We start from the raw sequence: 26,890 nt of genomic DNA on the forward strand, positions 1-26,890 counted from the left end.
TTGCTGCATGCAAACATAAGCTGCTTCATTGTCTAAAGAGTTGTCAACAGTACTAAACATTGTGCAACCAAGTGAACATTCAGACTTCTGCCCTTAAGATGGAAGGTCACTGATGGGACAGTTGAAGATAGTTGGAACCATATCACTACCTTGGGAACTACTGCAGTGATGTTCTTGGACTGGAATAAACGACTTCACAAAGCACATTTCTCTGTGCTAGCTATGACTGTAAACAACAGTGTCTTCCCATAATTCCAATTTTGCTTGGGCTCTTTGATGCCATACTTGATCAAATGTTGCCTTGATGTCAGGAATAATTATCCTTCCTTCTGGAGTTCAGTTCTTTTGTTCACCTTGGTACTAAGGCCGTAATGAGGTCAAGAGCTGTGTGGTCCTGGCAACATTCAAGCTGAACATCAGTGAACAAAGTTATTTCTGAGCAAGAGCTACTTGATAGCCTTGTCAATGACTATTTCATCACTTTATTGTGATCAAGAATAGACTGAGGAGGAGATTGGGTTGAATTTGTGAACTGGATATATCTGGACAGATAGATGTTCTTTTGGTGGGCAATTTTCCACTATGTCAGGTAGATATCAGTGTTGTAGGTATGCTGAAACAGCCTGGCCAAATACAGTGAGTTTTGGGAAACAGGTCTTCAGTACTATTGCCAGAACATTGTCTGGTTCATGGCCTTTAACTGACCCAGTGCCTTCAGCTATTTCTTGATATGTGGAGTGAATCAAATTGTTTTAAACTGACAACTGTGATGCTGGTAGCATCTGGAGGCGTCAGCTATTAATAATCTACTCTGCACTTTTTGCTGAAAATGGATATAAATCAGTTTTATTATAATTTTGCAATGATGTACTGGGCTTAATCATCAGTAAAGATGATAATATTTATGACAGAGTCCAAGCCTTGGTAGTTATTTAATTATCCACTACCATTCAATTCTGTAGAGCTTAGATCCAGATGATTGGTTGTGGGATCACTTAACCCAGTCTATTGCAAGCTGCTTCCACTGCATGTTGTATTTTTAAAATCGGGGTGATACCTTAGTTTAGATGTACTACTGGCCTGGCATCCTCACACTTCAATGAACCAGGGTTGATTCCATGACTTGCTGATAATGGTGTAGAGGATATGCCAGGTCATAAGATTGTGGTTAAATACTATTCAGCTGTTGCTGAAAGTGCACAATGCTTCAGAGAGGCTTCCAGATGTGTTTGCTGTCTGTCCTATTTAGCATGGTTGTGGTGAAATACAACATGATGTAGGATATCCCCAATGTGAAGGTGGAATTTCTTTTCCACAACATGGCTGTGATCACTTCTACCAAAATGTTATGCCATGCGAGGCTATAATGGGCCAAGTAGTGGAAAATGAGATTAGATTTCTAAAGAAGGGTCCTGACACAAAACATCAATTTTCTTGTTCCTCTGATGCTGCCTGGCCCACTATGCTCCTCCAGCTCCACACTGTGGTATCTCAGATTAGGTACCTATTTGCTTTTGACCAGCACAGACTTGATAAGCCTATGCACCTTTTTTTCTATGCTACAGTCCTCTATGACTCGAAAGACATCTATGGCAGGCACATTTTTGAGGTTAAGTTCAAAGAGGATTTCTTTCTTGTTGGTCCCTTCACCACCTGCTAAAGGTCCCTTAGGACGTGGCCAGACAGTAGTGTTGCTACCAAGCAGCCCTTGATGATGGATAGTAACTCTCTCTCAGAATATACCCTCAGTGCTTCTTCCATGTCGTGTTCTACATGAAGGAGTATTGATTCATCAGCTAGGGAATTTGTGGTAATCAACATGGTGTCCCTGTTCATATTTAATTTGCTGCCACAGGCTCTTCCAGGTGTACGGTGTCAATAATGGGGTCTCCTGGTGCTTACTTGCTGCTGAAACATTTATCCTAAATAGTCTAGCGATAATACCACTAAACTATCGCCTCCCCCTGCCTTTGTCACTTCCCGACTTCACTATTCTATTGCACCCTTCACACACACACACACACACACACCGGAAACACTGCTGCTTGTATCCAAACTTTCACGTCCTTCACAGAGATCAGCTCTCAATGCAGAAAAACATCAACTTTAAAATACCTTCGTGGCCCCTCTACCTCACTTTCCTCTCTAATTACATCCAGACCTACAATCCCCCAAGTATATCAGTATTCCTCCAATTCTCACACACGTCAGTTTAATGCTCTACCATTGGGTGCGTGCCTTCAGTCGCCTAGGTTTCCCCATCTAACTTTTTCCAACTCGCTTTCCTCCTTTAAGACATTCTTTAGAGCCTATTTCTTTGACTAAACATTTGGTCCGAAGCTTTGGTCATCTGTTGTACAATCTCCACATGGGACTTGGTGTCAAATCTGACCAAATCATGCTCCTGTGGTCTCCATTTCTAAGTTCATGTAAGGACAAATTGGTTCAATAATATTAGTACTTGACTTTTAAATGACAACATTTTAGTCCACATGCAAATAGTGAAGAAGAAAAGGTTAAATTGAAATAACTGCCTACCTTTTAAATTAACAAATTCAACAGAGAATGGATTCATCAGCCAGGTTGATAAATCAACATGGTGCTCCTGTTCATGCTTAACCTGAAGCTATGGTCACTCCATGTAGTGTGGAGTCAACGATACGGTTGCCTCGTGCAACATCCATTCCCAATGGGAGAACAATGAGCCACCATCTCATGACCTCTAATGGGATCGTCCTGTGGGTGGAATAGGGCACGCCGAGGGATGGGGACTGTGGCATCTGTAAGGTATGATGCCACAAGTATGACAATGTAACGCTACTGCCTGAGGCAGCTCTCCTAATTGTCACACACAGCGCAATAATATTAAAGCGCACTTCAGTGTCAACAGTGTTTGCCATTGTCATTGCCAGTGCCAGTTGGTCTGTCTGGTTTGTTACGTTATTTCAGAGTACACTTAAGTGTCAACCACTTCTGGAGTCACATGTAGTCCAGACCAAGTGTGCGCAGATTTCCTTCCCTAAAGGGCATGAATGAATGAGGTTGTTCTTTCCTCCCTCACCACCACCCCCACACCCACACTTGCCCCACAACTGTTACTTGGTCTCCCATGGACTAGCATTTAATTCTGTATTTTTTCTACTGAATTGAAACTTCACCACCTACCTTGCTGAGGTTCAGACGCATGTCCCAAGAGCATTAGCCTGCATATCTGAATGATTAATTCAGTAACAATGCCATTACACCACTGCGCCCTTTGAACATGGACCAGAAATGGTGGGGATACTGAGCCTCTTGCTGCAAAAAGATCAAGCTCACCTGTGCAATTGAATGTTTTAAAATGTTGTGGTTGGTTGGGTCAGCAAGCCAGTTCATTGTTCCACGGACGTTTCATTACCCTACTGGGAGCCAACCAAGCACAACGTCCACATCCTGAGCTACAAATCTACTCTAAAACCTTCATGTTTTAAAATGACATGATGCAGGAGAGCAAGTAATTGATATTGCTAATGCGCTTGGCTACCACCTATGATAGGGAGAACAATCCCTGATAATTCTGACAAACTCAAACAAATTACACAAAGTGCCATACCTTTAAGGTGCTAGCAGGATAAGGTAAGATAAGTTAGTCTGGGAGGAACGTCATGGGGGAAAAAAACTTCAAAACCTCAACAAAACTTTACAGAATGAGTAGGGAGAGAGTTCTCAGTCAGAAAGTTTCAATGTTAGTCATGGATGGTTCGATTATTTCGTGAGGCATTCCAATATATGAAATACTCAAATGTCTGGAAAAGTAAACAGTGCTGACACAGAGGCTGATGAATTCCTGCCCATTTGCGGAGAACAATGAAGGAGGATGCTACATAGCAAAACAAGTTTTCAATATTGATAAATGGGGAGGTTTTTAAAAAAGTATGCCCCAGAGAGCAAAGCACCAGGAATCAAAGCTATGCTTAATGGAAACACTGTCGGAGACTTTACGTTTAAACTGTGGTGGTATACCAGTTCAAGACACCATAACGATTTAGGGGCTACTCCTAGAACAACCTGCTACTCCTAGAACAACCTGCAACCCCTAAATCAGCAACATTGTCAATGCCCTCGAGGATGTTATAGACACTCATTCTCACCATCTGTCACTTGGATGAATTGGGAGTGGGTACAGCAGAGCAATTAGGACTTGAATGCTACTATTCGTTCCCCTGACCCATGGACTATGCCAATTAAATAATGCTAGAATGCCAGAAAAGCATCTTCACATTTTTAGAGACTTCATCAAGGGTGATGGGATGATCTGGGCAACTATCTAACAGGGAAATATTTTGAAGACAAGATTTTCTTTGGCCCAATCTGTCCTCTAGTCGTCAATGGCATTCAGAGAGAACTGCTCCTGAAAATAAAGTCTAGCTGACAAGGGTACTTTGTAGTGACCTTCAATTTAAAACTAGCAGTGTATTCAAAAGATCCTCAAAAAATCTACTGACAAGAAAGATGTTGAACCAGCTTTTTCAGGCTGAGTGCCCAGCCTCAGGACTCCAAGTCATTCAAGGTCTCCTCCACTGAAATGCTTTTGAAATGGCAAGTTGTTAACATTTCCAGCAATTCATGGTGACCATCCAGAAATGGGGAAGGTTTATTGGGAAGGCATCAATGTAAAGAGACACTAACCTTCTGGGCAACATCTGCTCGAATCTGGAGATTGCACATTGGATTTTTCAGCCCCCTTATAACCTTTCAAGCCAGAGCAGAAGCAAGTCATCCCAGAGATGGAAGAATGGCTGATGAGCGACTGGTGAGAGATGTCTAATTTGAATTTATACAATATTTCTGTTATATTCAGCGATATATTTTACTTTTCAAGTTATTTCAGCTAGGAATACACAATGCAGGGCATGTATTATGTAGTATTTAAAATTGCACACTGACTTTTCAAGTCAAGAAATTTCTGCAGGAACCTAACTCTGGCTTTCCTATGGGTAACTCGAGATTTTCTTGAAGTCATTTAATTTAAAAAGTTACAATTTTCAGGAAAGCGTCCATAAACAAGGACTTACTCTACACGGTATTCCAGGTGTGATCTCACTAATACCCTGGAGTAGGATACAGAATAGAATACAAAATGTAAAAAACAAAATGCTAGAAATGCAAACTAACAACAGAAATACTGAAAATGCAGGTCAAGTACCATCTGTGGATAGAAACAGTTAATATTTCAGGTCAACAACCCTCGAGTCTTGGGCCTGAAATGTTAGCTTTTCTTTCCATGGATGCTACTTGATGTGATGAGCATTCATAATTATTAAGATAGTTCACTTCTAAAGGGATGTGGTCAATTAACAAAGATTGCACACTAACCTGAAAATGAAAATGCTATTGCTCAAAACACATGTTCACATCCAGCTTGCAGACAGACAATGTCGAAAATATTATTATATAATACATCAAGAGAAAAAGAAAAAAGTCACAACCTTCCCAATTTTGGTTTCCTGAAAAGGAGCATCCTATATCCTTCAAAATCATCAAGCCACAGGCACACAGACTTCCTGCCAAATCACTGGATTGCATTTATAGAAAAATCAATGACTTCAAAATTATATTTCCAAGCATCTATAATACAACCAATTTTCCTGTTCAAAACAAAGGATGATAGAATGGAGATATAGTGAGCAGGAATGAGAAAGAAAAATGCAATGTATAGTGCAGCAAGAGCTGCAAGAGTATGACATGTAGTCTCTTATCAGAAAGGAGGAAGACAGTGCAAGTAATTTTAACCTGACCTAACCAGCAGGAAGCTAGTGGGATCAGATTATCTACCAGTTTTACAGCCCTAACCTACTTTACATTCTAATTTCTATCAATATACCACGTCACACTCAGGGGCTATCCCCAGAACAACCTTCATCCCCTAAATCAGCTACATCGTCAATGCCCTTGAGGATGTTATAGCCACTCATTCTCACCGTCTGTTGCCTTGATGAATCGGGAGTAGGTGCTAGTAATTTCAAACAGTTTGCTTCAAACTTATGGAATTATTTTAGAACAAGGATAGGTAGTCTCTCTCAATCTCTCAGTTTGATGCACTTTCAGAAACTGAACTACAGTGGCTGAATATCAAAAATGCTTGTCTTTCACAAACATACACAGTACCCAAAAGTTGACTTTTAAAAACAAAAGGTTAACTGAGTAAATTGAAACCCACCCTAACTATTCTTTAAATATGTTGGCCTAAAGCACAGCAAAGACATGACAAGCTGAAAAAATACATTAGATTAGTAATTCAGCGAACTGGTATTGATATAGCTTTGTAAATGGCACATGCTTAAGTTGCAACACCTGAATTCAGCTAACAGCATCCCAGCTTTTCACAAAAATAATAACCGCAAACACGGGATTTTGAAAATGGCTGAGTCTTAAACAAATAAATAAACAAATTAAAATACAATTCAATGGATGCATTTAATAATGTTATCATGAAAAGCATTATTTGAGTTTTGTTCAAACTCTTATTTGAAACTTTAGAAATTTCAGTCACTTGACATTTCTGCGAAGCACGTTGAATGATTTCCGCAAAAAAAAACAGCAGCACCGGCCAGTGGCCTGATTACAAGGTGAAGGATAGTTTCTATTACAAATGCAGATATAAAAATTCACAATGGAAATATTAATAGTGACAAAAAGCAGGAAGTAAGATTTTGTAGGCAGATGCAAACCGCTTAAGAAAATACAGTTGAATTTTTCTACTGTGTCAACATGGAAACAACATTAAAAAAATACATATTAGCAAGTTGTTTTAATTTACAAAACTATTCAATTACACCCTAACATGCTAAAATCATACCTCCATCCACAGCACCCTCCTCTTGACAATCACCTGTGCAGCTTGTTGCATTAATTCTTGAACTATTAATTGACTCCAGTAAGGAAATGAACTCTATAAAGTTTGACTCATTTGGGATCTGTCCTTCTTTGGCCTCTAAATCTGACTTTGAAGTGGTTAATGTTCTTCCCTGATTGTTCATGTTCCCTCTGGATGTCCTGCTCAATACCACATCTGCTCCTCCATTTGCACTAAGGACAGTGATGTGTGTTTGCAGAGAGCAATCGGTCACAGCTTGCTGTTCATGCTGCCTCTGGTTTTCTATTAGACAATGCACAACCTTCAAGAAGGAGTCTGACACAGCTCTGGAATCGGCCAGTCGGTGTAAATTTTGGTGGTTGCAATGAGTGTGATCTGGGGAACAATAGGTCTGTGAATTAGTACTGGAAGAGGTTTCTATTGAAAGATTATGATGAGATTGCAGACTTGAGGAGCTTCCAAGACTAGTATGATCACTTGTATCCTCATCTTCACTTTTATTGTCCTTTGAGGCCACTGTGGACCAAGATTCATTGCCAACATAAATCATGCAGTCAGCACCAACATTTACTTGTTTCCTTGGCTTCTGCTTATCACACTGGTGACTAGACAGAGCCCTTTTAAGAAAACTGGAAGACTTTGGTCTGACAGCAGGATCTGTCTTTGATATGAACTTATCAGATCCTGTCATTGGTGCCGCTTTATTCACATTAACATACAAAAATGATGAGGGTGTTAAGTTAGCATTATTAATAGTGTCAGTGCTCTTTCTCATAGCTTCTTGCAGCCCCGGTGAATTAACTGGGATGTCTGTTATCTCTGAATCTTGCATATTTGGCAAACTTGGTTTCCGATTAGGACACTGAACTGAATTATTTTGATTAGTCTTAGGCTCCAAATTTTTAATTAAATGTTTTCTGGAATCCTGATCACAGTAGAGTTCTACTTCTTTGCTTTCTGTAGGTTGCACCGAAGAAAAGCTGTTCATTGGAACTGTTTCATGATTGGAATCATTAAAATCATTCTCTTTTGCTCTCAGGTGAGTTGTTATGATTACTGCAGGGTTGGTACTTGGTTCACATGGCAGTTTCTGGTCCCCACAGTCAACACAACCAGCAACATTCCCAGGGGTTTCCTTTGTTTGACTGAAACATTTCCTGAAAGATTTATTTTCATCACTAAGAAGATTCCTATTGCACATTGGTCCTGGCTTAGCATTACCTGCATTAATCACTAACGCATCACACATAGTCTCTGGTACATCAGTACATTGACAGTCTGGGTTTAACTTATCTATGAACTGTTCAGTTGACACTAGGTGCTCTGACCAATTGCGTGTATCCTCCAAATCATTTGGGGCCCCATCGAAATGAGCTGATCTGGCACATGATGCCGAAGTATAAATCTGACCTAAAACACAATGCCTAGTATTTTCAGAACCATCTAATCCATTTAATGCGGAATGATAAATAGTTGACTGGCATGGCACCATAGATGGGGAAAGGAATGACGGCGGTTCTTTCAAGGTGTCACACTCTTCTTTGTGTTGCCTGTTGGGTTCTGCGTCTTGAGAAGCTGACTGATGGAAACTCACTGCAGAATCAGATGGCATCAGGGGTGCTGCATTGCTCTGGATAAGACCTGCAATGAGTACAATTTATGCATTTTACCGAAAGCAAAATATAATAATTGATCAAAGCCATGTGAATGGCTTTACTTATCTAATAAAGTATAAAACTGTATAAATTCAAAATATTAACACAATAATTCCATTTTCAAATACTATACTGATTTCCATTTCCTCAGAAAATTAATTTGGTGAAGATATCACAATCACTGAGCTTTATTTGATTTGGTCTGGCCAAAACAGGGTGGCATTTTTATTAGTATGGGGATGGGCAAATGGCACAGAAACACAGAAACCCACCAAAATAGATAGAAACCTTTGGTCCAATTATGCCTGTGTCGGTTCTTTGAAACAACAGTCACATTTAGCACCGCACTCCTGCTTTATGTCAGTGGTCCTACAAATTCCTCACTCAAGTACTTTTCTAACTCCTTTTATAATTGTGCAATCAGCTATTATCACTTTTCCAGATGCAGCATTCATGATTTCAATGACAGAGTGAATGATTTAGGCTCATCTTTCATTTTAAACTTAGGATAACTAGTTATTGACCCTCTCAACAGAAGGAATAGTCATTCCAATTTCTTTTATCAAAACCTCTCACCATTTTGAAAACTTCTCTTTAGGTCACCTCTTAACTTTTCCTAGCCTAAGGAAATCAGTTCTCACACCTCCTCATAATTGAAGTCCCTTATCCCTGGTAATTATCCCTGTAAAACATTTATGGCCTTAACATCTTTCCTGAGGTCCAGTGACCAGATCACTCCACAGTACACCAAAGCGGAGAACTAAATGGCAATTGATAAAAGTTTCAAAATGATTACTTGGCTTTTATATTCTGATCTCTATCTGTAAATGCAATTAACACAGCACCAAACCAACCTGCCCTTTCACCTTTAATGATTTGTGTATACGAACACCCAAGTTCTCCCTGTTTATTTACGTTTCTCAAAATTGTTCCATTTACAGCACATTGTCTTTCCACTTTAGTCCGAAGGTTCCTCCCGTCACACTTCTCTGCATGGAACTCTTCATTGTACACTCCTGGCCATTTCACTATTCTATATCACCCTGAAGTCTACAACTATCCTGATGATCTGTAATTTTGCCAAGTTTTGAACCATTTTCACACATGTTTATGCCACACTCTACACCAAAGTCCAAATCACTTATGAAAAATTGCTAATAATAATAATAATAATAATAGATCAAAAAGGAAACATTCTGGAGCATCACAGCAAGGTACTTCAATTGTTAAATAAAATTTATCCACACCAGCTTTGGTTTTTTGTCTTCTAGCCAATTTTGTACCATTCTTTCTCTTTTAATTCTTCTTAATTAGCCTCCTTCATGGTAATTGCTGAATGCCTTTAGGAAGTCCATGTGCATCACCTTACAACCTTGATCACAAATTTTGGTATTCACAACCAAGTTGTGTCTTAAAGAAAGGGGGCAGCAGAGATATAATATTCTAGAATTCCCTGGATTCTAGAAAGGCACCAGTAGATTAGAGAAATGTTAACGTAGTGTGCCGATTCAAAAAGGGATGGAAGCTGAAAGTAAGAAACTGTAGTTTAAGATCTGTCTTAGGAAATTATTGAAATCAACTAAGGCCATAGTAATGGGACATTTGAAAAGGTAAAACTGGATCCAGAGTTTTATGAAGGGTAAATAATGCTTGACTAATTTGTTGGAGTTTTTCAAAAATGAAACAAAGTGGATACTGAAAGGCATGTAGATTTGATATTTCTGGACTTTCAGCAGGCGTTTGATGAGATGCCAACCAATAAACAAGGCAAGGTTAGGGGCAGCATGGCAGCACAGCGGTTAGCACTGCTGCCTGATAGCATCAGGGACCCCGGTTCAATTCTGGCCTTGAGTAACTGTCTACGTGGAGTCTGCACATTCTCAAATCATCTGTGTGGGTTTCTGCCAGATGCTCTGGTTTCATTTCTCAGTCCAACGATATAGTGTCCAGGGATATGCAGGCTAGGTAGAATAGCCATGGTAAATGTAGGGTTATGTTGACAGAGTTGGGGATTGTATTTGGGTGAGATGCTCTTCAGAGCTTGGTGCAGACTCAGGTGGGCTGAATGGACTCTCCTTGCACTGTAGAGATTCTATGATTCTAATATATTTGTTTCGTTGTAAGATTGTTAAGAAAAAGAAAGCTGAGAGCCGGGTCAAATAGGTCTTTTTCAGGTTGCTAAGATGTAACTAATGAGGTACTACAGGGTTTGGTCCTTGGGCCCAAACTATGTCCAATAATTTTGGTGCAGGGAGAGAAATGTGCTAGTCAAATTTATAGACGACACTAAAAGAGTTGAGAAAATAAGCTGCAACAAAGAAACAAAAAATTTACAAATGTATACGGATAGATTCGGTGAATGGACCAAAATTTGGCAGATGACATTTAATATGGATATCCATTTAGGTTAAAAGAATAAAAAGACAACTTATTTAAATGGGGAGGGGAAATTCATTGATTCAGTGGAGGGGCATCGGGCATCACCTTGTGCATGAGTTGCAGAAAGCCATAAAGATAATAAAGAATGACAAATAGAATTTGTTGTTTATTGCTAAAGTATTGGAGTATGAATGTAGGGAAGTGCTGTTACAATTGCATAAGCTATTGGTGAGGGAACATCTGGAGTGCTGCAGTGTGTTTTGGTCCCTTTCATTGAGGATGGAAGTAATTGCAGGGGAGACAGTTCAGAAGAGGTTCACCAGATTAATCTCAGATGAAAAGTTTGTTTTATAAGGAGCTGCAGTAATTTAGGCCTATACTCACTAGAGTTTAGAAGGATGAGAAGAGATCTATCTTACATAAATAGGATGTTCAACAGAATTGACGAAGTAGATGTAGAGCAGATATTTCCTCCTTATCCGGCAATTTAGACAGAGATGATACTTTTAGACCTTTTACTTATAGAGTGCCAGATTTAGAATGGAGATGAGGAGGAATTACTTCTCTCCAATGGTCGTGAATCACTGGAATCCTCAATTGCAGTGGATGCCATGACACTGAATAAATTTAAGGAAGAGATAGATTTTTAATTAGGAATAGGTTCAAGGGCTATGGAAGCAAGCAGGAAGGTTGAGTTGAAGTGGAGAGGAGACCAGCCATGATCTTTTAAAATGGCAAAGCAGGTTCAAGGGGCTGAATTGCCTACTCCTGCTCCTGGTTCTTACGAATGATTTGGGTGTAGGGATGCAGGAAGGCTTCAAATGGATTTAGACAGGTTAAGCGAATGTGCAATTGCATGACAGACAAAATGTGATGTGAAAAAATGTGAAGCTATCCACTTTGGTTGGAAAAAATGCAAGATAGATCATTTCTTAATTTAAGTGTGCTTGGGAAATGCACATGTTCAAAGGAACCTGGGTGCTTGGTTTGAGTCACTAACGTAACTGCTTACTGACTGCTAAAACACAGATTGCCAACTTGGCCAAACAGCAAGGGATGCTGGATACATTGGCCAAGAGAAACTCAAATCACAAAATCCACACTCCACCGAGAAAGCCATCAACAAACACAGAGCTCGACCCCATATATACTCCGCTGCGAAGGAAAACCCAAAGTGAGGTAATCCAGCTCAATTGACTCCAGAGTTTAAATACCAAACGGGAAAACACAACGGCGCTTCATCGGAGGCTGCATTGATGACGTTACCCAGCTGGGTAACAAACGTCTGCGAAACAAAGAATCAGCCCAGTGAGCCAACCAATTTCTACATCCACAACCTGAGCTACAAATCTACTCCAAAACCTTAGAATCCATGATTTTCAAATGTACATTTTATTCAATTTTTTTTCCAATAAAACTTGACAGTTAAGACAGCAGGCTGTAATTTATCTCATTCTCCCTTCTTGTATAATTATATACCATTATCAACACTTCAACATCTAGTGCTTTTCAAGTATCCAAAGAAAATTGGAAGATTGTGACCAATGTCTTGATTCTAAGGATAAACCAATAAGATTATGGGGGGGTGGCAGGGAAGAGACAGCGTAAGAGAGAGGGTAAGGGAAACACCTTTATTGGGGAAAATATGAGAACACAAACTTCATAAAGATAGGAAACACAATGAGGTCAGACATGACTGATTTTCTGCCCTTTAAAAATGCATTTATCAGTGGAGACAAGAGAGAAGACAATAAGAATGTTTATCTTCTCCTTCCCTCTTTAACATTAAACGAGCTGCATAAGTTGGTTCAAGCGCGAGCATATTGCTTTGCTGAGCTACAAGGAGTCTTCTGAAGTCCCTCTCTGAAATTTGCAAAACACTAGCATAAATAACATATTAAGGGTATTTTGTTCAACATCCAATCCTCCCCAAATATTAAATTATGCTTTTATTTTGGCTTAAAGAACTACATGCTTTGTTCCAATTCCCTTCAGTTGTTTACAACACATTGTTAAATATAAATATATCAATGATCAATATAGAAACTCTGATGCTTAGTCACATTTCCTTTTCAAGAGTATAGTCTGTGTCCTCCATCCTTTAATTAGTTTACCCTTTAATAGACCTAAAACTGTAGGTTTCTCCATAGGATTTTTGGTAATGGAGTAATCTTATGGTCATTCTGTGGTCAAAAGTGTCTTTGGATTTTGTTATTCTCCACAAGTACACTGTTGTCGAGGCCAACATTTACCGCCCATCCCTAGATGACTTTAAGATGGTGGTGAGACACCTTCTTGCACCAATGCAGTCCATGCGGTAAAGATGCTCCCATAATGCTGTTGGAAAAGGTGCTCCAGGATATTCGCCCAGATGAAGGAACGGTGACAAATTCCAACTCAGAGTGAGTGTCTTCATGAAGAAATTAGAGATGGTTGTGCTTTACACCATCCACAACCAGATTCAAGCCCTGCAGTATTGTTACATTCATCTACTCCTCACACCATACGTGCTACCTCCACTGGTTCACCAAATCTGACTTAGAATCAGAGTGATACAGCACAGAAACAGATCCTTTGGTCCAACTCGTCCATGTTGACCAAGTTTCCCAAACTAACCTAGTCCCATATCCCTCTAAACCTTGCCTATTCATGCACCCACCCAAATTTCTTTTAAATGTCATAACCATACCTGCAAGAACCACTTCCTCTGGCAGTTCATTGCTTACATCTGAACAATGTTGTGTGAAAAAGTTACCCCTCAGTTCCCTTTTACAACTTTCTCCTCTCACTTTAAAAATATGCCCCCTAGTTTTGAACTCCCCCCATCGCAGGGAAAAAGATTTTTGCTATTCACTTTATCCATGCCCCTCATTATTTTACAAACCTCAATAAAAGGTCACTCCTCAACCTCCTATACTCCAACAATAGAAGGTCCAGCCTATCAAGCCTTTCCCTATAACTTAAACCCTCCGAGTTCCAGCAAAATTCTGGTAAATCTTTTCCAACTTAATAATTATCTTTCATTTAACAAGGTGACCCCCCCACCCCCAACCATACATAGTGCTCCAAAAGTGGCCTCACAATGTCGAGTTTGTAAAAAAATGATTATGTCCCAACTCCTATACTCAATGGTCTGAGCAACAAAGGCAAGTGTGCTAAATGCCTTTATAATAATTTCACCTGTGATGCAACTATCAAGGAACTATGTCCTCAAAGCTTTGTGCCATTCAGTTTTAGGAATTTTTTAAAAAATGTCTCGATTGCTCTGCCTGCACTCATTTCCAGCACTTTCTAAACCACTGCTAGCAGCCAGTTCTTTTGTCTATTGGAACCCTCTTCCAAAACTGCTCTGTTTTGAGCTGTACTGTACTCAGAGCACTCTTCCTCTACAATATCTTCACACAGTTTGCCTGGGATTGATTCAGACCTGCGCTTGTTGGTTACTCAACCACTAACTGACGACCATCTTCCTCAGAGGTTTCATGGAACAGAGTGCAGGGCAAGAGATAAACAGATTTTTTTTGGGATCAAGTAGGCTTATGATAATTAGTACAAAGTCAAAGTCAATGTTCCAAAGGAGACTCCATACTCTTAATAGGTTTAGCAGGTCTGTGGGATTCAAAAGCACATGGGCCAAGACACAGAAGTGTTACAACCTCATTAATTCAGTAAAGAAATAACAAGTGGTATGAAAACACAGAAGGATATATTCAAATACCTTTGAGTGCTTCCGCATCTTTAGGATTTGCCGACAAATCCTATTTGGAAGAAGCAAAGACTTCAGACCATCATGTGGAAGAGGGTTAAAAAAGGCAACTTCACAGCATACTTAAATACCTGCTAATATTTCAGAAACAAAAATCTGAGTCTTACTACAAAATTAAACTGAGCTATTAACTTAAACTCTGCAGTTTTCTGTTAAATATGAGGAAATGCAATGCTTCTAATTCACAATATTTGTTTTGGTATGAAATTAACCAATTTCATTTTACACTATTCTGAGGCAGTTACTCCATTCTAAAACAGACACATTTACAGAGGCACGGAGTCAGAGGTCTGGAGAAAGAAATCAGGCTTTTTCTTCTCCAAACGCATCTCAAAACTCTTATTGGATTAGACAGTGCATCTAAATTGAAGGCATTTTTATTTTTTAAAAAGTAATCAGTTCACTGTCTTTGCCTACTTAAAAGAAGTACCAATATTAACATGCTATTATTTTTTCTACTTAGCCATATTTGAGTGAACATTGATGATATTCAAAAAAATAGTTGAGGAAAAGTAACCAGACCTAAGATAAAGACAGAATACAATCAAAGATACAGTTATGAATTCACTGCTTTCAGATACTGTCATTTCTAAGAAAACTGGCATAACCACCTGCGTGTAAATTGTCTCAGCTGGTTTCTTGGATGACAAACAAATGCTGTTCAAACAAAAATAAATCTTTTTTCAGACATATGGGAAAAAAGAAAACTAAGGTATTTTAAAATAATACCTCTATCTTAATACTTTTCACTTTTAACAACAGCTTTTTCAAAAGCTATTCAGTAAATTATTCCAACTCAATGTGAATACCCATACATTTTCCAACCTGCAGGCAGGTTGGGGCCTTGTATTTTCATTCTGAATTTGAATTAAGTGGAAACATTTACAAACTACACAGTCAAGGCTTAGTTTTCATTAAGGTGCACACTAAGTTAGACACACACACCTGATCTGGAATTGAAAAATAAATTTTCTAATAACTCTCACTCTACGGCATTGATTTGGAAACTCACAAGTCATCAACATCGATTTCAACAGCTGAATGCTGACTGGCAAGCATCAAAACTCAAGCCCCAAACTATCTGACTAGCGGGGGTCTAAGCTGCAAATTAGGCTTCGATGATCATGGTAAACTAAAATTAATTACTGGAACTTGACCTCTTCCTGATCATTTTAGTTTTCCAACAGAGTATCGAATGTTTCATAATAAATAGTGAGCTATTATTGCACATTGAAAAAAATTACTCTCTCGATGACTTCTAAACAAACAGAATATTGTTAAAGGATCCATGTGCGTTTTACTAATTGTAAAATTAATGAGGGAAATCCTTCATCTGAAATTTTCTCTCCCAATTTTACTTTAATTTCCCTCCTTGTTTAAGACTATCTGAATTCGTGCTCTTTAATCTTTTCACCTCTCCAGAAATAACCTACCTTATCTCCATGCAACACTCTAGCACAGGCCTGGCTTGTTCTCAAAACATTCCCACATGGACCAGGTTACACTTCTCACAACACTCCAGTACTGACCAGAATACATCTCAATCACCCCATTACAGACCATGACACCTTTTATAACAACCCAGTACAAAACAAGTCACCCCTCTCACAATATTTGCACAAGTAATAGCCTGGCTATGCCTCACATCTCACTGTTCCTGGTTATGGGCTGTGTTGCCCTCTCAGAAGACCTTGACCCAGAGAATATCAGTAAAACTTCCTTAGGCAATGAGGAAATGTGGAAGAGCAAATGGAGGGTTAATCAATTTATTTTCTGATCTTTTACTGTAAACATTTGCAAAGTAATGCACTCCTCTTCGAGCTGAAGCAGGGCCTACTTCCTTTCTCTGCCGCTGAAAGTGGACAGCAATGGCGCGTAACCACTGACAAAACTACCAGGAAACAACCTAAGAAGACACAGCAGTAGACACCAATAGGCCAAGGATCTACCTTCAGATATAGCATTCATGGAATAGAATGAAATACAATATTATTGTTATTCAGAATCTCCAGAATGTTTTCAGTTTCCTAGGTTGGAAAATTCTTGGATTAGATGAGAGTTTAATTTGCATGGCGAGCTTCTCAATTCTAGTGTCAGGTTTAACCTGACCTCCAACTTATTAGAATTACCCACTGAGCAATGCTTGATACAGAGGACAAGCATGTGCAAACAGCTAGTGTTTGTGTTAAAGGTAGTTAGTTGATTGGCATGTATGCAGAGAACAAATAATACATGAAAGAGAGTCAGGAGAAGAATTACCACAATTACTCTTCCAACATCTGGGAAAATTTAATAATTCATTACACAAACAGCGCTGCGCCTTCAACATACTTACAGAGTCACTGGCCCCAGTATTCAGCATGGATTGGCAGGAGTTATGGCAGACTGGTGGTTTTGAACTATCCCTTTTAAGAACAGTCAAATGAAGATCTTGCATGCCATTCCTGCAACGTCAACAAGACACAGTCATTTAGAAAATACAAGCTGCATTAACAGTAATACAAAAAACATTCAGCAGTAAGACTTATGACACCATAACCCAGGATCTTGACAAGGTTTTACAGCTATGACTGAGGCTAACAACATTTCACAACAGACAGACTGAGATGAAGGATCATTGATATAACCAATGCACTGAGTATCATGTCATGCTCTGGAATGCCCTGTCTGTAGCAGTGGTGGAAGCAAATTCAGCACTAACTTTCAAAAAGGAATTGAATAAATAAGTGATAATAAAATTTCAGCGTTGTGGGAAGAAAAATTGTACACCTAAGACACAAATGGAATTGTCCATTTATCCATACAAAATATGCATGCAATTCAATTTGTACGCTTCCATATTTTACTTGGTCCATTCCTAAAGAAAGTTCATAGGTCATATTAATGAACCCAGCTGTGGAGCGGGTACATTTTTACATAAATTATAAGTTCTACATGTTCTACAATAAAGGTTTCTGTACTTTTTACCTCAACGACTCTTCAATGGCAGTGAATTCCACATTCTCACCACTCTCTGTAAAGCAATTCCTCCTGAATTCATTGTTGCCAACCCTATTTTTTTGGCCCTTAGTGTCAGTTTCTCCTACAAGTGAAAAAGCCTCTGACAAATCTATCAAAGCCTTTCATAAATTTAAATACCTTTAATAGGTCACCCTTCAGCTGTTCTTTTCAAAATAATGTATTATTTTCAGATAGATATACTTTCCCTGCTCTGATATCATTTTAACAAATTCCCTTTTTCATCTTCTTTAGTGTTACAATGGCCACTTCATATGCAGACCTGCACCTTTAATAGTGCTCCAACAGCTGTTTAACCAAGGGTCCGTAAAAGTTAACATAACTTTCCTGCTTTTGATTTCTGTTCTGGTGGACATAAATCATAGTTCTTGGCTTGCTTTTATCTGGCTTTGTTAACCTGATTGGCGGGTCTGCACTCCATTACCCTCCATAGGCAGGAGTGTGCAGCAAGTCAGCATAATTGTGAAAAATAATATGTAACAAATAACTGTGGATGCTAAGATCTGAAACAAGTTTTCTATACACCTCTCAACAGCCCACAGGAGACAGAGGAGCAGCTATGTAGTCAGATACTGGAAAAGTGTGAAAAGAGCAAGGTAACTGCGGTGCGGGACTTCAACTTTCCTCTTATTGAATGGGGATCCCTCACAGCCGGGGGTTCGGATGGAGAGCAATACGTTAGTTGTGTCCACAACGGATTTTTGAGGCAGTATGTTGACAATCCAACCAGAGAGGAGGTCATGTTAGGCCTAGTCCTAGGGAATGAGCTGGGACAGGTGACTGATGCTTCAGTAGGAGAGCATTTCAGGTTTTAGTGACTATAACTCCATAAGATTTCCTTGGGTGAGGGTGCTTAATTGAGCAAGAGCCAACTGTACACAAATTAGACAGGAATTGGAGAATGTAGATTGGAAGCAGTTATTTGAGGGCAAATCTACCTCTGGCATGTGGGGGCTTTTAAAGACCAATTGACTAAAGTACAGGACATGCATGTCCCTGCAAAACTATAGCTAGGAATGGCAGGATTCAGGAACACAGAAGACAAGGGAAATTGTGAGGTTAGTCAAAAGAAAAAGGGAAGCATTCGACAAGTCTAGACAGCTACAAACTGATAACGCCCTGAAGGAATATACAGAAATTCAGAAGGAACTTAAATGTGCAATTAGGAAGGTAAAAAGGGGCCATGAAGTGTTTTTAGCGAACAGGGTCAAGGAGAATAGCAAGGGTTTTTAATGCATATGTTAGGAGAAAGAGGGTAACAAGGGAAAGAGTAGGCCCACTCAAGGATGAAGGAGGGAAGTTATATGTAGAGCCACAGGAAGTGGGGAAGACCTTGAATAAGTACTTCGTACCGGTTTTCACCAAGGAGAAGGACATGACTAATGTTGATATGAGTACGTGAATACGCTACAGAATGTCAACATATTGGAGGAGGAAGTTTTGGGAAATCCTAAATTGCATTACAATAGACAAGTCCCCAGGACCAGATGGGATCTACCCCAGGTTACTCAAAGGCAAGGGAGGTAATCGCAGGGGCACTAGCAGATATCTTCACATCCTCGTTGGCCACAAGTGAAGTTCCAAAGGACTGGAGATTAGCGAATGTTGTTTCCTTGTTTAAGAAAGGATGCAGGGTTAATCCAGGAAACTATAGGCCAGTGAGCCTGATGTATATGGCAGGGAAGCTATTGGGGAAGATACTGAGGGACAAGACATATGCGTATTTGGAGGAAAATAGGCTAGTTAGTGACAGGCAGCATGGTTTTGTCTGAGGAAGGTCATTTCTCACCAACCTGATTGAATTTTTTCAAGTGATGACAAAGATAATTGATGAGGGAAGGGCTGTGGCTGTGGATATGGTTTATACGGATTTCAGGAAGGCATTTGATGAAGTCCCACATGGCAAGTTGGTACAAAAACTAAACTCACGTGAAATTCGGGGTGGCCTGGCTAGATGGATAGAAAACTGGCTTGGTCATAGAAGACAGAGGATAGCGGCAAAAGGATTTTTTTCCAGAATGGAGACCAGTAACTAGTGGTGTTCCACAGGGGTCAGTCTTAGGTCCTTTGTTGTATGTATAAATGATCTGGAAGAAAAGTGTGGGTGATCTGATAAGTAAGTTTGCTGATGACACGAAGACTGGAAGAGTTGCTATGGTGCCAATGATTGTGAAAGTATACAACAGGATATAGACAGATTGGCGACTTGGGCACAGAGAAGGCAGATGGAGTTTAATCCAGACAAATGCCAGATGATGCATTTTGGAGAATCAAATTTGGGTGTGAATTATATTGTAAATGGCAGAACCCTTAGGAATACCAACGTTCAGACGGATCTGGGCGTGCAGGCCCACAGACTACTGAAAGTGGCAACGCTGATAGCCAAAGTGATTAAGAGGCATATAGCATGCTTGCCTTCATCGCCCGGGGCCTGGAGTACAAGAGTTAGCAAACCATGTTGCAGCTATATAAAACCCTTGACAGGCCGCATTTGGAGTACGATGTGCAGTTCTGGTCACCACACTACCAGAATGATGTGGAAGCTTTGGAGAGAGTGCAGATAAGGTTTACCTGGATGTTGCCTGGTCTCCAGGGCACTGACTATAAGGAAAGGTTAAAAAGACTAGAACAGTTTTCACTGGAAAGACGGCAGCAGAGAGGAGATCCAATAGAGGTCTACAAAATTATGACAGGCACAGATAGGGTGGATAGTCAGAGGGTTTTTCCCTCAAGGTGGATGTCTCAAATATAACGTGGCACAGTTCAAGGTCAGAGGGGGAAAGATTAAGGGAGATGTGTAAGGGAAGTTTTTCATGCACAGTGCTAGCAACCTGGAAGGCACTACCAGAAGAGGTGGAAGGGGGCAGATTGAAGACATTTAAGAGGCACACATATATATCGGGAGGGAATAGAGGGATATGGATTGAAAAGTGGCAGGTTTGTATTTAATTAGGGTAAGATGGTCAGCACTGACTTGGAGGGGTGAAGGGCCTATCCTGTGGTGTACTTTTCTGTGTGTTCAAAAACAGAAACTTATGGAGAGATTGAGCAAGTCTGCTGGCACCTGTAGAGAAAAAGCACAGTTAAATGCTTCAAAACCAACTTTTCTTCAGAATTGACAGCAGCTAGGCAAAGGTGATGTATATGCTGAAGACACGAGGGGGTGGAGGTATAAGTAGTTGGAGCGACAGCGAGCGAGAGTTAGGCAGACAAAGGGATGATAATAAGCCAGGGAAGAAAGAGAGCTCATAATGGGAACCATAAGTAGATGAAAATAGATTGGCTGTGGTGAAAACAACCCACGCTATGACAGGGCCTGGAGTGAGAACATGGTTAAAGGTCATGGAACAAGGTGTTCAGGTTCTAAAATTATTGAACTCAATATTAAGTCCCGAAGGCTGCAGGATCTCCGAGTGGAAAATGAGAAGTGAATCTCGCTGGAGCACTGCAGCAGGCACAAAGCAGAAATAATGGCCAGGAAACATTTCAAAAACAAAGGCGCACAAAGCAGCAAAAATTAATGACAGGTCAGAGGATTGAGGTTTTGTTTTAGGAACCACTAATGGATAACTAAAAACCTAATAAAAAGGATAAATTTGATTATGAAAGTGATTGACAAGGAATGTAAAACCAAAAAAGCAAGCAGTTTTATGGGTATATGAAAAGAAAAGTAGCTTAAGCGAGCATGGGACCCTTGGAAAGTGTGATTAGGAAATTGCCAACAGGGAAATGGCAATAATTTAAACCAATATTTTGCATTAATCTTCATGGTAGAGGGCACTATAAACATCTCAAGGAAAACTGATAAGCAAGATACTGAAAAGGGAGGAAGGGTCTTGAAACACAGTCTCTATCATGAAGGACAAAGTATTTGACAATCTAATAAGACTGAAGGCAGACAAGGTGCCAGGCCAGACTCAAAACATTCCAGAACTCACTATACTGTGGCAGGTTTCCAGTGGATTAGAAAAGTCTGACACCCCTACTTAAGATGAGAGGGAGACAAAGCAGAAAGCTATAGGCCAATTAGCTTTACACCTGTCATTGGCAAAATGCTGGTGTCCATTATTAAGGAAGAAATAGCAAGACATTTAGAAAAGCTTGATGCAATCCAACAGGAGTTGACAAGGTTATGAGAAAGGAAAAACATGTTTTGACAAATCTGCAAGGAATCTTTTGGAGGATATAATAAGCAAACTTGATAAAGGAGAGCTGGTAGATGTTGTGTATTTGGATTTCTGGAAGATGCCACATAAAAAAATTATTGCAGAAGACAGAAGCACACAATATTGCATCTAAACATGAGCATGTATTGAGGATTTGTTAACACATGCAAGACTGAGTCAAGAGTAATGGGTCTTTTTCAGATTGAAACAACAAGGATAAAGGTAGCAGATACATGGGAAATGACAATATGCAAGTTCCCTTCCAAGCCACTCACCAACCTGACCTGCAAATATATCGCCAATCCTTCGGCATCATTAGGTCAAAATCCTGGAACTGGAGGAATTTTATCCCTCTATACTTTTCTGTCTGTCACTTCCTGCTTGTTCTAAGACAAGGATTTAAATTCGACATACAGCAGCTGTATTTTTACCCTTATTTTGCAGTATTTTCCCATGAAACCAACAAACAGCGAGATACGTTGGTCAATCATATCAAATGACAGACTGCCTCGCTTGGAAGGCCTGTATTACCAACTAATACACTGTCGGTTTACAACTCTGAATATCACAAAAATCACCTATATTTCTAGCATCAAATTAGTCAATTTTATCAAAGAGGAGGCAGTGTGATGACAATGTCACTGGACTCAAGGAAAAAATTAATTTCAATTATACTCCTGTGAATGCAAGCCTTTGTCTCTGAGAGGGGTCCTCTGGTAAAATGTGTGTAGTGTTGAGCACTTACTAAATAAGGATATCACCCGACAGTTAGAGAGTTCACTCTGGATGAAGCTGGGCCCTTTGATGTGCATAGTTTGCTCTAAATGAGACAGTAAGTGACATGCATTTTTAAAATTATACGATAATTATACTCTGTAATAACAGCAATAAAACGGAGGAAATCAGTGAAGTATGCTGAATTTGATTTAATGTGATTTAAATAATTTTCCCCAGTGAACCATCTGGCAGAATCCAATATAGGTACATTGTGAGAATGATTTTCCAAAAGGTGGAAAACTGGCTCCTTTTTTAAAAAATAAGCTTCCTGTACTCCCTTTCTACTTAAGTCAATTTCTGGGCCTAAAACAAGTCAGGTACACATGGTTTCTGTGCTGATCTGGCTAGATGAATAACATGCTCTTTGCATGGTCAGCACAGACCAAGCAACAATAGTACTGTCACTTAGGTCTCTTTAGCTGGGTGAAGGAGGGTTCCAAGAAGATAAGATACTCCACCAAAGAGAAAAATGAAGGAAGTGAAACTGCACAATACATGAACTCCATGAGGGAGTCCTTCTTCCCTCTGAAGAAGGGTCCAGACCCAAAATATCAACTTTCCTGCTCCTCTGATGCTACCTGGCCTTCTGTGTTCCTCCAACTCCACACTGTATTATCTTATACAGAACGCCGTGAATACTGCTGATTTAGAGGAAGTTGTTTTAAGAGTTGATTCTAGAGTGGAGTGGATATAATCATCAGGAAAGAATATGTGGTTCTTTCTCCAGAAAGACGCATACTGAGCGTCAGCTGATGTTTCCCTAAAGCAACACGACCAGTGACTCAAAGGTTCCAGTGGACTACATGCTCTAAATTACTGTATGTGACCGGATTAGGATTATTTTAAGTAGTTATTATTTCTTCATTTTTAGCTATTAAGTTATTTTTAGTTATTTTAATCATAAACTATGGAAGACTTTTATAGGGTTTGAAGTTTTTTCACCTTTACTGAATGAAAGAAAATGAGGAAGGCAGAGTGTTTGGGCTAACTGAACACAGCTCCATGGTACAGGATGCCATTGAAGTGGGGAATATAAAACAGACATAGTAGGAGTAGTGACAGTAAAGTCAGAGGATTAACAACATCCTCTGCACTGAAAGAATGAGAATCCAGAATGCAGTGTTGCCTGCCTGGTATCAATGGCTTGGGACACATGCTCAGAGCTGGAGATACTCAGAGGAAGGGGGAAGCATCCAGTTGTCACGATCCATTGAGGTACTAATGGTGTATGGAGAAGGGAAGAGATTCTGCATCGCAGTATGAGGAGCAAAACACCAAATTAAGGAGGATAACCTCAGAGGTAATCATCTGATTCTGATCAATTGGCAAATTATCATAGGACATTTAAGGCTTGAGAAGTCAGTGTAAGCTTCAAAGGCTGGTGTGGCAGAAGTAGATTTTGGCTCATGGGGCACAGGCACCAATATTGGTTAACTGGGGGCTGTACTATGAGATTACCTGCATCCAGAAAATGCTAAGACCAGTTTTCTAGTGACCCACACAACTAGGGAAGCAGAGGGGGTTTTAAACTAATTATATTATTCCCCCCTCGTTCATGTGATATGGGCATTGCCCATTCCAAGTTGACCTTGAGAAGGTGGTAGTGAACTACCTTCTAGAACTGCTAGAGTTCGTTTGAAGCAAGTAGGCCCAAATTGCTATTAGGAAGGAAATTCCAGCATTTTGACACAGCACTGAAGGAACAACAATACTATTTTGAAGTCAGGATGAAAAGTGCTTGGAGGGGAACTTGCAGGTGGTAGTCTTCCCATGTATCTGGTGCCCTTGTTCTTATACACGGTAATGGTCACAGGTTTGGACGATGCAGTCTAGAGGACGCTTGGTGAATTTCTGCAGTGCATCTTGTAGATGCTACACACTGCTGCTAATTAGCATTGATGTGGAAGAGGAGAACAATTGAGGATGTGGCATCTATCCTGAACGACATCTAGCTTAAGTGCTGTCGGAGCTGTACTCACCTACCACACGTCTGACTTGTGTTCTGTTGCTAGTTAATGGATTTTGGGGCATCAGGATGGGTTACTCACTGAAGGATTCCTAGCTTTTGTAGTCTAGTTCAGTTTCTCGTCAGTTATAAACCTCAGGATGTTATTAGCATGAGATTCAGTGGTGGTATTACCACCAAATCTCAAGAGGTGATGGTTATTTCTTATGGGAAATGGTCATTGCCTGGCATGTCTGTGACATGAATGCTATATTCTTCTTGTCAGCCCGAACCTGGATATTGGCCAGGGCCTGTAGCATTTGGTCATAGGCTCCTTAAGGATCTGAGAAATTGTAAATTGTGCTGAACATTGCACAATCAACAGGCAATATCCTCAATTCTGCCTTCATAATGGAGGGTAGGTCAATGATGAATCAGCTGAAGATGATTAAGCCAAGGATACTACTCTGAGGAACTCCAAACATCTTCCTTTGTGCCAGCTCCAACCAGTGGAGAGTCTTGTCCCAATCCCCATTGACTCTAGTTATGCTTGGACTGCTGGATGCCACACTCGTTCAAATGCAGTCTTAATGTCAAGGGCAGTCCCTCTCACCTCACCTCTTCTTTCCATGTTTGAATCAAAGGTATAATGAGGTGTGGAGCTCAATGACCTTTATAGAAGCAAAACAGTAATAAACTGGGCAGTGAGGCTCTAAGTGCATGCTGCTTAATAGCAATGTTGATAACATTCTCAAATTGCTTCACTGATGGATCAGGAATTGACAGCGTAGGATTTGATCTGCCTTGTGTGTAAATAGGTCAAACCTGGGCAAGTTTCCACTGTTGGTAAATGCCCATGTGTAGTAGTAGAGGAACAGCTTGGCTAGAGATGAGGCAAATTTCAGAGTACATGTCCTCCATGCTATTGCCTAAATATTATCAGGGCCTATAGCCTCTGCAGTACCCAGTTTCTCCAGTCATTTCTTGATGCCCGAGTCAAGTATACTCAATCGTTTGATGACTGGCATCTGTGATGCTGGGGACCACAGGGAGAAGGTCAAGATGGATCATCCACTTGTTGCAATTACTTCGGCTGCTCTTGTGCATTGATGAGCAAGGCTCCCCTATCATTGAAGGTAGAGATATTTATAGAACCTTCTTCTCTAGCTAGCAATTTTATTGCCCACCTCATTCATGACTGGATGCGGCAGGAATGCGAAGCTTAGATTTGATATGTTAGTTGTGGAATTACTTAACCTCACCTGTCTCTTGCTGCTTATACCGTTTGGAACGCAAGCAGTCCAGTTTTCTAGCTACATTAATTGGAAACCTCAATTTTATATTATGTCCAGTGTTGGTCCTGGTATGCCTACCTGCACTCTTCATTGAGCTGGGGTTGATCCTGTTCAGTTCATCTGCTATCTACCTGGCCAAACAGTAACGGTAAAATGAGGGATATACCAGGACTTGAGAATGGTGACAGTAGCTGCAGGGATCAAATCTGGGAAGATGTTTAAACTAAATGGTACAGACAAAGCAAAAGAGAAATGTATTGATGTAGAAATTGCTAAACAAACAATGAAAGGAAGGAATAAAATATAAAAATCGACGACTAAATCAACAAGTCAGTCTAGAGATTACAAAAATAATAAAACTCCAAAACAGAAAAACTAAAAAGGTCCTGTATCTGAATGCACATAACATTCCAATCAAAACAACTGAACTGACAACACAAATAAATAAGTACCAAGTAACAGCCATTACAGAAACATAGTAAAAGGATGACATAGATTGGGGCCTGAATATTCAAGGGTACACAACATTAAGGAAAACAGCAAACTAGGAAAAGATGGAAGAGTGGCTCTCTTTATTAATAATACTGTTAGCACAGTAGAAAAGGATGGCCTAAATTCAACAAACCAGAACGCAGAAGCAGCTTAATTAAAAAGGAGATAAATTAGGTGGGATCGGCCATGCTAAACTGCCCATTGTGTCCAGGAGGTGCAGGTTATGTGGATTAACTGTGGGAAATGCAGGATTAAAGTGGTGGGGGGATGGATCTGGGTGGGACGTTTGTTATACGCTGTCCAACCTTCCGACCAGGTACTGATCATTCTGTAATATAAAAATAGGATAGCAAGTGTTAATAGACATTTGCAAAAGAGTGAATAATGTCTGTGATAATGGGAACTGCAGATGCTGGAGAATCCAAGATAATAAAATGTGAGGCTGGATGAACACAGCAGGCCCAGCAGCATCTCAGGAGCACAAAAGCTGACGTTTCGGGCCTAGACCCTTCATCAGAGAGGGGGATGAGGTGAGGGTTCT

General features: G+C 40.0%; 1 protein-coding gene across 1 annotated transcript in view; it reads right to left on the reverse strand.

Annotated features, from left to right (window-relative positions):
* Positions 1 to 26,890, reverse strand: part of LOC125452477 (pecanex-like protein 1) — a 244,466-nt gene that overhangs the window by 196,374 nt on the left and 21,202 nt on the right. Inside the window, exons 3-5 of the mRNA XM_048530940.2 lie at positions 16,992 to 17,100; positions 14,609 to 14,648; positions 6,839 to 8,497 (exon numbers count right to left, since the gene is read on the reverse strand). Coding sequence (XP_048386897.1) covers positions 6,839 to 8,497; positions 14,609 to 14,648; positions 16,992 to 17,100 — 1,808 coding nt within the window. The remainder of the gene's footprint in view (positions 1 to 6,838; positions 8,498 to 14,608; positions 14,649 to 16,991; positions 17,101 to 26,890) is intronic.

Source organism: Stegostoma tigrinum, chromosome 4 (assembly GCF_030684315.1).
Source record: "Stegostoma tigrinum isolate sSteTig4 chromosome 4, sSteTig4.hap1, whole genome shotgun sequence".
Taxonomy (NCBI): Eukaryota; Metazoa; Chordata; class Chondrichthyes; order Orectolobiformes; family Stegostomatidae; genus Stegostoma; species Stegostoma tigrinum.